A 13,394-nucleotide genomic window follows, 5' to 3' on the forward strand; every position below is an offset into this window, starting at 1 on the left:
ATGTTCTTGAGTTACAAAGGGGCCAATGCAAAAAAAAAAATAAAAATGCATTGAAAGCGGGCGCTCAGTCTTCAGCGCCCCCAGGTACCTCTCCTGGGGCACCATGCAATATTTTAATTAGGGGTTGTGCTGTCAAGGAGGTGCTAGGGTCGATTGCGTGCCCCCTTGACAACTGGTGCCTGCGAGCGATCGGCTGTCCGCCGGTTTAGAAAACGGATGCTAATTTTCTTAACTGGCGCACAGCCATGGGTTCAGAAAATGGATGCTGGGTAACCAAGTGTCCGTTTCCTGAATCTGACCACCAGCACTTTAAAAAAAAATGTTTAAATCTTTCATTCCTCCGACTTAATATTGCCATGCTCTAGGCAGGCGTTAATTTCTGAGCGCAAAAATGTGTGTATTGGACGCACTTTTTTTTGCATTTGGAGTGAATAACTATTAGTCTCATTCACATGCATTTGCATGTGATGAGCACTATTAGTTTCCTGGGCTTTGGACACGTATTGTGGAGGCGCTAATCCCCTTATAGTATAAGGGGATTAGGACGTGCCTACACAACCCGCATCCGGCTGAGCGCACTGTGTTGCATCGGCCCCAAAATGTGCTGGAATTAACACAAACAGTTTTATTTTTAAAATTAAAGAATGATTAACTTTTGACAGTCTGCTTTATTGTTTCAGTCATAAACTCAGGGGGGCTTGAACAAGCTGTGATATAAATGCCGATCTGCAGTTTGTTAGCATCTTTTGTCAGTGTTTACAATCTAGCAAGCAATCACCACACATGATTTCTCTCATTCATTTTCTAAGTCTTGAACTCCTGACTTTTCAGAATGTTATATGGCCAATCAGTGTGCTACATGTCTTAAAATTCTGTTTGTTTTTTTTAAGGTGAGAATCTTTGGCAGCTGTGCATACGATATGAATGATAAACTCTGCTGCATTATAAGCTTATTTTCTGTGAAGCTTCTAGAAAAATGTAGCCAAAGTTATTAGGAGAGAGATACATGGGATCTCAAAAACAGGAGCATTCTTACATTATTTCTTTGTAAGAAGCCACTACATTATCTACAGTTACATTACACTTCAATACCATCAATACATGGCTCTCACACAATGTCAAACTGAACACATCTAAGACTGAACTTGTCTATCTTTCGTCTATTTCTGATTCTAGACTTGCTCCACCTTCCCATCTTTCCTTAAATGGAATCTCTGTCCCTATTACCAATCAAGCCACTAATCTAGGAGTTATAATTAATTCTGACTTATCCATGACTCAACATCTCTCAGCACTTACAAAAAAGTCCTTCTACAAAATACATTTATTAAAAAAATTTCATCCATTGCTTTTCTTACACGACTTCCGTACAGTTCTTCAATCTTTAGTTTTCTCCTGTTTGGACTACTGTAATGCGCTGTTTATAGGTTTACCAGATTCTACTTTGCAGCCACTTCAATTGATTCAGAATACTGCAGCACGCATTCCTAGCAGGTATCTCTCAACGTAATCATATATCTCCTGTTCTTCAATCTTTCCATTGGCTTCCCATAAAATCAAGAATACAATACAAAATTCTAACAATAATCCACTCATATATAATTCTTCATCTACTTGGTTATGTTCTTCTCTTTGTATTATCAACCTGACAGACATTTAAGATCCATGTCAAAAAACCTCTTGGAAATTCCTTCACCAAAGCTTGCCAGACTACACATTACAAGAAAATGTGCCTTCTCTGTGGCAGGTCCATTTCTTTGGAATTCCATACCAAACTGTCAAATTGCTAACAGAAATCAATTTAAAAAATCATTAAAGACATACCTCTTCCAGATGGCATACAATATTCCATTAAACGACCAGGTACAATGAATAAATAACCATAGTATATTTCAATCTTGTCTACAGATTCACAGGCACTACTTTTTTCTCTTGTTTTTGTAAAATAATGCTTGTTTTTTAAACTAGTTTTTATGTACATTTTTCTTCTATTTTTGTTTTTATGATTTGTAATTATATTTCTCATGTTTTTTGTAAACCGTTTTAATCAATCTTACTTGTAAAGGCCGTATATAAACATTTTTAATAAAAATAAAATACTTAAAGCAGAAAAATATTTTTACATATTTTTCATGAAAGTTGGAAAACAAAATGCATTTAGTGAACTAGAAAAGAAGAAGGAGGAATGGTTGAATTAAAACCAGGAAAGTCCAGAAAGAACCCAAGAGTTAAAGATACAGTAAAGTAAAATTTTAGGTTTCTTGTCATCTACATACAAACTTACCAGGAGATTCCAACTTATGCAGAATGTCATGTTTTGAACTCAAATCTTCTTCTACAGGAGAAAATGAGATCAACTGAGGAAGAGAAAGTTTTCTTTCATCCATAGACAAACGAGAAGGAGTCTTTAAACAGTCAAAATCCAGAGTGTACATCTTATCTATAGGACTGAACATGTTATTGCTTTCTAGATCCACTTTCTGGGACAAACTTGACTCTGATCTCTGCTTGACAAATCTCCTGACAGGAGACTGATATATGCCTTCCTCATAATCTTTTACTGTATTTTTAAATGTCCTTTTCAGTGCTTCATACCTATATCGAATAGCTTGTAAATCCACTCTGGGTCTTGGAGAGACTTGCATTTTTGTAGCTGCATTTTCAAGGAAATTGCATTCATTCTCTCTATGTTTACTTTGCTCTTTTCCTTCATCATCAGTGTCTAGGCTCCTGGAGCTATTAAGACTTAGGTCACCAACTTCCTCTGGAAGGGTCTCATGCTGGATACTAAACTGGATAACTTCATGACTGTCCAAGTCATCAGTTCCTATCATCTGAGACGAATCCCATGATAAAGTTGTATGGAGGGAGCTATTTGCGTGTCTCACCAAAGAGGTTTTCAGGATGCTATCAGTCATTTTAACATCTGCTTTTGGACTGTCAATGACAGATGCGCTTTTATGTACAACTGGCAAGTCAAAAGCTCCCACTATTTCATTTCCTTTAGTATAATTGTCATAAACCGTTCCCTCACTTTCACATTCTTGCTGCCCTTCATGGCTCTTCAGTCTAGCAGCTGAGTTACATACTTTCAGTTCATTAGAGTAAGCAGCTTTTCCTGGCTCACAGGGCACAGGTATCACCCAGCTTAATGAAGGCTTCCCTTCCAAAGAATCACTAGGGTCTATGATGTGAGATGTGGATAGAAAGCAGGCCAAGCTTAAATCTATCTGATTACTACATGCAGACTGCACTTCTACTGGAGACTCCTTTGTTGCTTCTTTCGCTTCATGTTCCTGCATTTCTGAAGGTTCCTCAGTCTGGATAGCCTTTCTCCATGAGCTTCTGATGTCTGAAACTAAGAATTAGAGTGGACCAGATAAAACATCATTCCACAAAGATTCTAAACACAAAGAGGTCCATATTCAAAAAAACATTTAGACGGATAACAGAAGTTATCCATCTAATTAGCTTACCCAGCTATATTCAGCCTTTATCCGGCTAAATTCTAGCCGAATAATAAGTTACGTGGCTAGAATTTAGCTGGACACGTCAGGGGCGATCCAGATGCTTAACTAGGAGGATATACAGAATTAGCCGTATGACTTAAGCAAGCTGTCTGGCTGAGTCAAAGGGCTATCCTATAGTTAGCTGGCTAACTAATTAAAATAGCCGGCAATATTCAATAGTATGGCTGCACTGTTGAATATGCCTCCAAAGTTAGCCGGATATGTTAATCTGGCTAACTTTGCTATTCGGACTGTGTCTGAATATAAACATCAAAGTCTATGAATAAAGAGAAGCACAATTATTTTTCCCTGGTCTAAAAAACATAATTACAATAGCAGGTGGCTGATGAGCATTTTTGTTAAAATAAAACCATTTGAGAGAGGTAAAAAAAAAAAAAAAAAAAAAGGTCAGATTGTGTCCAATCAGTGTCTACAAATTGCATAACAAGATTTGAAAAAAAATAGAAAGCAAAGCCTGTAAATTAAGGCTGGGCATCATTCCCCAGTTTTTATTTATTTGAATATTAACAAATGAAAAATCCTCAAGAGTACTACATTTTTCTAGTCAATGATTATAACCTTAAACACATCCTAACTCAAATAATACCAGATAATCAGAAATAAACAGATGTTTAAGTCAAGTGTTTGCTTGGTATTTAATAAGCTAACCCAGAGCTTCCCAAACTCACTCACGCTCCCCACCCGGACAAGCTCAACGCCGATAGCGCGACCGAGCCGGCCTAAACGAAAAAATTCAAAAAAAGAGAAAAAATCTGAAAAACCGCGCCGTGACCAGCATAACCCCGCCCACTAGCCAGCTCCTCCAACTGGAGCTTGCCTTGCAGGGGTTTTAAATCGCTGCCCTCTGAGGCGCCACGCGCCAAAGGGGCTGGCCCCTTTGTGCGCCCCTTCGTGCAACCCCGAAGAAAGCCCTGAGCAGAGCCCATTCGTCTACAGTCTGTTCTACATTCTTTCTAGTCCCTTAATCTTCACCTTCCTTCAACCTCTCTCCACCTCGGACCCTCCTACATTGCGGTTCACCGAGACCTCCCAGTCGAAGCAACACCGGAGTGTTACATAGCCCCATTGCCAAGATCCAACATCAAACAAACAACCAGGCAAAAACCAGGAAAAAACCACAATAGGCAGGGCTCACCCTAAATCAAAGAGACCTACCATTGTTTTTACCTTTCATCATTCCTTACAGCCCCAAGGAGCCTACTGCTGTTTCAACTCTCCAACTGACTGATTGACAGCTCGGCACCCCTACATTCAAGTTCCATTACGCCTCTCCCCTCTTCCCACCCATCTTATTTTTTCAACAAACATGACACTCAATACTATTCCTATCTTATATAAAAGCAGGAGATTCATACCTAATAAACAATTCGCACCTATTGACCTACAAGCTCGACAAAAAAGGCTATTACCAATCATGCTCTCTCCTCTAAACCAACTTCTTGGTCTTACTTTATTCTCAATTACTCTATTGAACACTCAATCCCTATCAATAAAAACCCACCTACTCCATGACTATCTCGAAGAAGAGAAACCAGATTTATGTGCCATTACTGAATCCTGGCTAAAACCAGAGGATACAGCCTTGATCAATCAACTTCCCCTCCAAACATTTGATATCTTTTCCATCCCCAGACCCAAAAAAAGAGGAGGCGGTCTGTTATTAGCTTCCAAAGAAATTCTAGGTTTATCTCTTCTTACATCTAACTCCTCCCCCTCTCTTGAATTCGCTGTCTTCAAATCACATCACCTGCAACTAGGCCTCATCTACGCTCCTCCAGGCCGTCTCGATACAGACCCCTCTCCTCTAATAGAAAATATTGCTAGACACATCAACACGGACTCACCAGCCATACTGCTCCGAGATCTCAACCTTCACGTTGATGCTCATTCCCGTTCACCCAACTGGGAAATTCTCATCAACACTCTCAACCTCATGGGCTTTCATCAGCTAATAAACGAACCCACCCATAAAGCCGGACATACCCTCGATCTAATTTTTATTAATCAAGGTTTCTCCCTCATGGCTCCAGCAACCTGCTTGCCAATCCCATGGTCTGATCACAAGTTAATCAACACATCGTTAGCCATTCACCTCCCAAGCCCTTTTACCGCAACGAAAACATCGGTTCAATTCAGAAAATTATGCAACCATGAAACCCTCATCACCCACCTTTCAGAGGAACTAAAACACATCAACACATCAGACGCTGACGCTGTCCTCGCATCCTGGTCCACTATCACCAAAAAAGTAGCAGATCAGAAATGCCCTCATCTCCAAATCCATCAACTCTAATAAAGAAAAGAAAAAGCCTTGGTATACCCCAGAACTCAGACACTTAAAGCGGGAACTGAGAAACAAAGAACTCATTTGGCGAAAAAACCCCACTTCTGCAAACAATTCAGCCTTCAAAACCAGCATGCACCAATACAGGATATCCATCCTTCAGACAAAAAGAGATTTCTACTCACGAAAAATCCACCACTTCATCTATGACCCAAAAGCCCTTTTCTCCCTGGTCTCATCCCTCACCAAACCACCCCCAACCGTCATTCCGGAGGATAAAGCTGCAAACAAAGCTGATGAACTCGCAACCTTCTTCATGGAGAAAATATCCAACCTACTGAATCCTCTTCGGGATCACAAAAATCCTTCCTCCCAATCTATTCTCCCAGTATCAACTCCATCTCAGACCTCAAGTCTGGAAGACTTCGACCTTGCATCCTCGCTAGAGATTGAAAACATACTAAAAAAACTTAAACCTGCATCCCACCCACTTGATTCGATTCCTGCTAATCTTCTCATAGCCTGTGCCAAAGCTATTGCTAAACCAATTGCTCAAATCATCAATGCCTCTCTAATACAGGGCTTAGTACCAACCCCTCTCAAACTCGCTATTCTGAAACCTCTTCTAAAAAAGCCAAATCTCTCTCCGGAAAATCCAGCCAACTTTCGGCCAATAGCCAATCACCCTTTCATAGCTAAAATCCTTGAAAGAATAGTCAATCATCAACTCTGCGAATTCTTAGATGACAACAACATCCTTGCCACAACGCAGTTCGGCTTCCGTAAATCCCGAAGCACTGAATCACTTCTAATTTCTCTAACTGACAACATTCTATTCAACCTCAAGAAAAAACAACCATGCCTACTGATCCTCCTAGATCTATCAGCGGCATTTGACACCGTCAACCACAAAATCCTCCTTGACCGACTAGCAGAGATTGGAATCAAAAACACCGCCTTCAACTGGTTTAAATCCTTTCTTCAAGACAGATTCTATAAAGTTAAGATCAACAACAAAGAATCCCAACCGATTAGTACAAGTCTAGGCGTCCCCCAAGGATCCTCCTTATCTCTGACCTTATTCAACATTTACTTGCTCCCTCTCTGTAATCTACTTTCTAAGCTAAATCTAATCCACTACCTATATGCGGACGATGTCCAAATCCTCATTCCAATTACCAAATCTCTCCAAGAAACCCTTCATTTTTGGAATTCATGCTTCCTCTCCATTTCCAATCTCCTTGCTGATCTCTGCCTAATTCTAAATGCCAAAAAAACAGAATTCCTCCTAATCACCCAAGATGGCAACTACCAACTCTCCAACACTCAACTTCAGGCAGCACCCCCTCTATCTCCCCGGGTCAGAAATCTATGAGTCTTCATGGATGACCAATGAATTTCAAAAGCTTCATCAATAACACCGTGAAAGAATGCTTCTTCAAAAAGACTCAGACCCTTACTCCACCCCCAAGATTTTAGATCAGTTTTGCAAGCAATCATATTCTCAAAAATTGATTACTGCAATTCTCTTTTACTTGGGCTCCCAGCTATTGCCCTAAAACCTCTACAAACCTCTACAAATGCTCCAAAATGCCACCGCTAAGATTCTAACTAAAGCCAAAAAAAGGGACCACATTACGCCAATTCTAAAGAATCTCCATTGGCTCCCTATAAAATCCTCTACAAAACACTCTCTACCATCCATAAATCTATCTACAAAACATCACACCTTGACCTCAGGATACCTTTGCAACTACACTCATCCTCCCGTCCACTGAGATCTGCACATAAAGGTTAGATAAAAATACCTCCATTCAAAATATCTTCCAACAAAAGAGCCTTCTCCACAGCAGGTCCTAACCAATGGAACTCTCTCCCCGCAGACCTTAGGCTCGAACAATGCCCCATCACATTCAAAAAAAGACTCAAAACCTGGCTTTTCACACAAGCCTACACCTGAACTGATCTTTTATATCACTTTACCTTCCTGGTTAATGATCTCTTTATCCCACATTGCTTAATAATCCTTGAATTAATCTGAATTTCCCTCCTGTCAATCTTCAACCACTTGTTACATGATTAACCTAATTTATAGGAATTCTGCTAGTTAAAATTGTATATATTGTATAAGTTATTATTTATTCAATTCAATGTTATCCAAGTTCCATATTTTCCCTGTTCTCTGTAAGACATTCGTGTTAAATCATTTCTAAGTTCTATGTAAACCGAAGTGATTGGTAACATTGTTACCAGAACTTCGGTATATAAAAAAATGTTAAATAAATAAATAAATAAAATATCCTGGGGACCCCACAGCCAGTCAGGTTTTCAGGATATCAGCAATGACAACGGAGAAATTTAGGGCTCTATATTCAGCCGTTATTCGGCTAACTTAGTCGAGATATTCAATGATATTTAGCTGGATAAGTTTATCTGGCTAACTATAGGACAGCTAAATGGCAGTTCTACACTTACCCGGTTAACTAAACTCTAAAGAGAGGACTCCACCACCGCAAGGCAATTACTTTGCAGAAAAAAAGACTGAAGAGGGACCCCGCAAGAGCGCGCAGATAGTGGCATGCTGGGCATGCTCAGTGTGCCAAAGTTTCTAGAAACTTTGACAAAACATTTCTGTGCCAGGCTCCATCTGATGATGTCACCCATCTGTGAGGACTACCATCCTGCTTGTCCTAGAGGGAACTCCTCCTTAGGATCTGGGAACATCCTGGGTCTGTTCCTCCCGTTAACAGAAAGGAAGATGCCATCTACCTGGTCCAACAGGCTTTGGGTTTTGAGAGGTGCCATCTCCCACACCAGTCCGTGGTAGTTGAGTCCATTCTCAAAAAAAGCCAAGCGCTCCCACACCTACACCTCTGGCTCTCCGGGCCGGGATCACAGGGCATTAGATGCCCTGGGTAGGAAGGTGATTCATCAGGGCGCTATGCTCATCGCCTATATCGCCTCCTACCAATTATATATATGACCCAGTACAGCCGGAGCCTGTGGAAGCAGGTCCAGGAGATGTCAGAATGCCTGCCACAACAGCAGCAAGATACGTTCGCAGCGATAGTTCAGCAAGGTCTGGAGGCAGGAAAACACGAGGTGAGGTCCACCTTCGATGTTTTTGAAACAGCGGCGAGGGTAGCTGCAGCAGGCATTGGCGCCCGCAGGATGGCCTGGCTTTAAGAACATAAGAAATTGCCATGCTGGATCAGACCAAGGGTCCATCAAGCCCAGTATCCTGTTTCCAACAGAGGCCAAACCAGGCCACAAGAATCAGAAGTCCAGGAAAAGCTGGGAGACCTGTCCTGTACAGGAGAGAATCACTTTGGGGATAAGGTCAGGGACGCAGTGGCCCAGTTGAAGTACAACCATGAGACCCTTCAACAGCTGTCAGATAGTGCTTCCGACCTGCCAGCCATGAAATCCTCACGACAAGGCTCGAGGAAGTATTATCTTCCGGCCTCACAAGCTCGCATGCCCCGTGCTGGTTCCAGGGGTCAATCCCGCCAGCAGTGGACTCCCAGGCTTCAGCCAGCCACCCAGCTGGGCCCCGCCACAGGGTTTTGACTGGAAGCATGAGTCAGTTTGCGGTATCCTCTGCTTCCTGCCCTCCAGTCGGGGGGAGGCTGTGCCTTTTTGCTGACCGCTGGCCCCTCGTTACGTCAAACCAGTGGGTTTTCACAATAGTTCGCAGAGGGCACCGGCTGAATTTCAGGGACATTTCTGCGGACTTACCCCCATGTCCATCGTGGGTTTCGTCCGCTCCTCCAGAAATACTTTTAACAGAGTTCTCTGTCCTTCTAATGGCAGTAGCGTTAGAACCCGTTCCACCCCTCCAGCAGGGCCAAGGGTTCTATTCTCTGTATTTTTTAATACCAAAGAGAACTAGGGGCCTACTCCCTATTCTCGATCTGAGAGCCTTGAACAAATTCCTTCAAAGAGAGAAGTTCAAGACGGTCTCTTTGGGCACCCTGGTCGCGCTACTCAGAAGAGGAGACTGGCTTTGTTCCCTCGACCTGAAAGATGTCTATGCCCACATTGCGATCTTCCTGGGTCACAGGAAGTATCTTCGCTTTGTGGTGGGAAAGGATCAATTTCAGTATCAGGTATTACAATTCAGCCTTGCATCAACCCCTCGGGTCTTCAAGTGCCTGACAGTGGTGGGAGAGCACCTTCATCGTCAGGGGGGTGCATGTCTTCTCCCTACTTGGACGACTGGCTGGTCAAAAGCGCCTCTCAGCAGGGGGCACTTCGCTCCTTGCATTTGACCATCCAGGTGATGCAATCTCTAGGGTTTGTCATCAATTACCCCAAGTTCCACCTCTGCCCCTCACGCCATCTGGACTTCATATGTACCAGACTAGACACGGTTCAGGCCAAGGCATTTCTGTCCTGCAATTGGGTGCTTGCCTTGTCCTCACTGGCGAGCTTGGACCACAGCTGTCAACAGGTTTCTGCTCATCTGCTGCTTCATCTTTTGGATCACATGGCTGCGTATGTCCATTTCACCCCACTGGCCCGTCTGTGCATGCGCAGGGTGCAATGGACCTTGCAGTTGCAGTGACAGCAGGCTTTCCAGGACCTCGAGGCGCGTGTCTACATCACACCGCCTCTCCAAGTCTCTCTGTATTGGTGGGAGAATCTATCCAACCTGGAGCAGGGAGTCCTTTTCCAGGCTGCCCTGTCTCAGGTGGTATTCACCACTGATGTATCCCCCCTCGGTTGGGGGGCATATGTGGACTACCTCCACAAGCAGGATCGGTGGATGGCTCAGAAATCTCTGTCAGATCAACTTCCTGGAGCTTTATGTGATTCGTTTTGCCTTTTGGGTATTTTCAGACTGCTTGTCCCACAAGGCAGTCCTGATCTGGATGGACAAGCAGGTAGCAATGTGGTACATCAACAAGCAGGGAGGCACTGGCTTGTTCCTCCTCTGTCAAGAGGTGGTGCAGATTTGGTCCTGGGCTCTGTCCCAGGGCATGCTCCTGAGGGCGATGTACCTAGCCGGAGCAGACAATGTGGTAGTGGATCGTCTGAGTTGTGCATTCCCGCCACGAGTGGTTGCTGGATCCAGCTATGGTGGCCCGGATATTCTGCCATTGGGAAACTCCGGACGTGGATCGCTGTGCCTCCCCCTACAATTGCAAGGTGAGCAGATTCTGCTCCCTGTTCAGGACAGACGGACTTCTAGCCTTGGACGCCTTTGCCCGACATTGGGGCAAAGGTCTCCTGTATGCATATGCTCCTCTGTCGCTGTAATGAAGACTATCTTGACGCTCTTGTCCCCATACAGGTCCACCAGGTCTGGTTCCCACTCCTTCAGGACCTGTAAGTCAGGAGCCCATCCGCCTGGGGACATCGCCTGACCTGGTCTCGCAGGATCCGGGCAGGGTACACCATCCAAACCTCAGAGCATTAGCACTGATGGCCTGGATGTTGAGTGCTTAGTCCTACGGCCCCTGGACGTCTCTGACAATGTATCTCAGGTGTTAGTAACTTCCAGGAAGCCTTCAACCAGGAAGTCTTCCCGGCTAAAATGGAGGTCGTCTCCATTTGGTGCGAGGGGCATGGCTTCAATCCCTTCTCCTGTACCACTCCGAAGTTATTGGACTATCTGTGGCACCTCTCAGAGGCTGAATTAAAAACCACCTTGGTCAAAGTACACCTGAGTGTACTTACCATCAGGGTATTGCTGGTATGCCCAGCTCTGTTCAGCCTATAGTGGGGCGCTTTATGTGGGGTCTGTTTCAACTGAAGACCCCCCCACCTCCGGCCTCCTGTTGTGTCCTGGGGACCTCAATGTGATATTGGCACGGCTCATTTCAGTTAGTGGGCAGTAAATCAAAATAATGTGTACTAAAAATTAACAAAACAAACAAAAAAAAAATGTTGGCTGCACATCCTTGGTTGATAATTTTAAGATAAACTTACATTACAACAAATGGGGATTATTTACTAAAGTGCATTGAATTATTATATTGTAATTGCACGATAATACAAATCAACTCCTATGATTGTTTCCTATACAATGAGCTGTCCTAAATCTCTTACTTAGGTATGATTACAAGACGTACTTAAATTTTCCGGCGTCCTTGGGATTTGCTTCCTTGTTAAGAAAGGATTAGAAGCCAGCAACCCAATAATATCATCTAACTCCATTCCTCTCCCTGCAGCATTCCTGGGTGAATCTGACACAATTTCATCAGCAACCTGTAAGAAAGATACAAGTTTTAAATGTTTATTTCTAATAATACATAAAAATATGATCAAAAGGACTTTGAAAAAATTGGTAAATGGGGAGTAGTCCGCATTTGTTAACTGTGCCACAGCATCAGAGATCTGAAAATTACCAAAAAATATTTGGTTGCAGCTCATCAAGAACTGTTCAGCAGGACAAATCAGTTATATTGTTTCAGTCTGCAGCTTTGCTGTTCATTGCAAACAAAATTTAAAGCAAAGCTGGGAATATATGTGTTTACATTTTGTTTAAATTCTTATTAACTACCTTCTTAGCATCTTTCATTTGTTTAAGTTTGTCATCTCTTTTTTGCTTTGGTATTGTTCTCTGCCCCATCTCCATAGCACTGAGAACAACTGGAAGAGAGGGGTAGGGGCAGGGAGCCAGTACTGCAGCAGTGAATGGCAGAGAAGAGCCTCTGCTCCCTGTTCTAGCCCCTCCCCATTTGTCCACTCCCTACTCCTATCTGCTTCCTAGAGTACAGAATTCTTCTCACTTGGGAGAGTCAGGGCCCCAGGGCCTAGATGTCTGAGTCACACAGACCTGAGACCCAGCTGACGAGCAGAGTAGGGAGCCACCATTAGCTCCAGTCAAGCAAAAATCATTTGTGAGAAGGGAAGGGGTAAATGTTGAAAGGGGGTGAGGGGAGAAGTGGGTCAATGCTTGGGTGGGGCAGGGCAAAAAAGTGGTGAATGCTGGAGGAGGGGCACAGGGTGCTGACAATATTATGAATTGCTGCTCCTGCCTTCTGGGGGCAGCAAAGGAATTGTGAGGTCAAGCTGGGGCATATCAGGGGAGGGGATAAGAAGGGAGAGAGAGAGAGAGAGTAGAGTATGAGGAAAAAGGGGTGAAAACTAGGAGGGACTGAGGGAGAAGAAGGGAGAAAGGACTCAGATCGAGCGGTTGCAGAATTAACCTCTCAACATCCAGGCTGTGAGCAATAGAGCCTGGAGGTTGGGAAGCCACAACTTGCCTTGGTCTTGTGTGATGAACTCTGGGGAAGTCCCCAGACCGATCGGTTTCCGAAAGGACAACTCCCAAAGGATGGGAAACCAGACCTGTCTCGGCCTCTATCCTCATGAAGCTTCAAGAGGATACGTGTATAGAAGACCCTTGCCCAGATAGTGGGCAAAGGTGTCCGAGGCTGGTTTGCCGTCTGTCATGTACAGAGAGAACTGAGTCATCTTTCTGTTGCAGAGGGACAAGAACAGATCCACATCTAGGCTCCCCCAGAGGCAGAAGATCCAATTCGCTATACCCTGGTCCAGAGACTACCCGTGGGATCTAAAGGCACAACTCAGTCTGTCCGCTATCATGTTCTCTCTTCTGGCCAGATACA

General features: G+C 43.7%; 1 protein-coding gene across 1 annotated transcript in view; it reads right to left on the reverse strand.

The window, feature by feature from the left end:
* HAUS6 (HAUS augmin like complex subunit 6) overlaps positions 1–13,394 on the reverse strand; it is a 345,826-nt gene that overhangs the window by 18,275 nt on the left and 314,157 nt on the right. Inside the window, exons 15-16 of the mRNA XM_029608783.1 lie at positions 11,892–12,027; positions 2,285–3,358 (exon numbers count right to left, since the gene is read on the reverse strand). Of these exons, the coding sequence (XP_029464643.1) occupies positions 2,285–3,358; positions 11,892–12,027 (1,210 nt within the window). The remainder of the gene's footprint in view (positions 1–2,284; positions 3,359–11,891; positions 12,028–13,394) is intronic.

This window comes from Rhinatrema bivittatum, chromosome 1 (genome assembly GCF_901001135.1).
Source record: "Rhinatrema bivittatum chromosome 1, aRhiBiv1.1, whole genome shotgun sequence".
Taxonomy (NCBI): Eukaryota; Metazoa; Chordata; class Amphibia; order Gymnophiona; family Rhinatrematidae; genus Rhinatrema; species Rhinatrema bivittatum.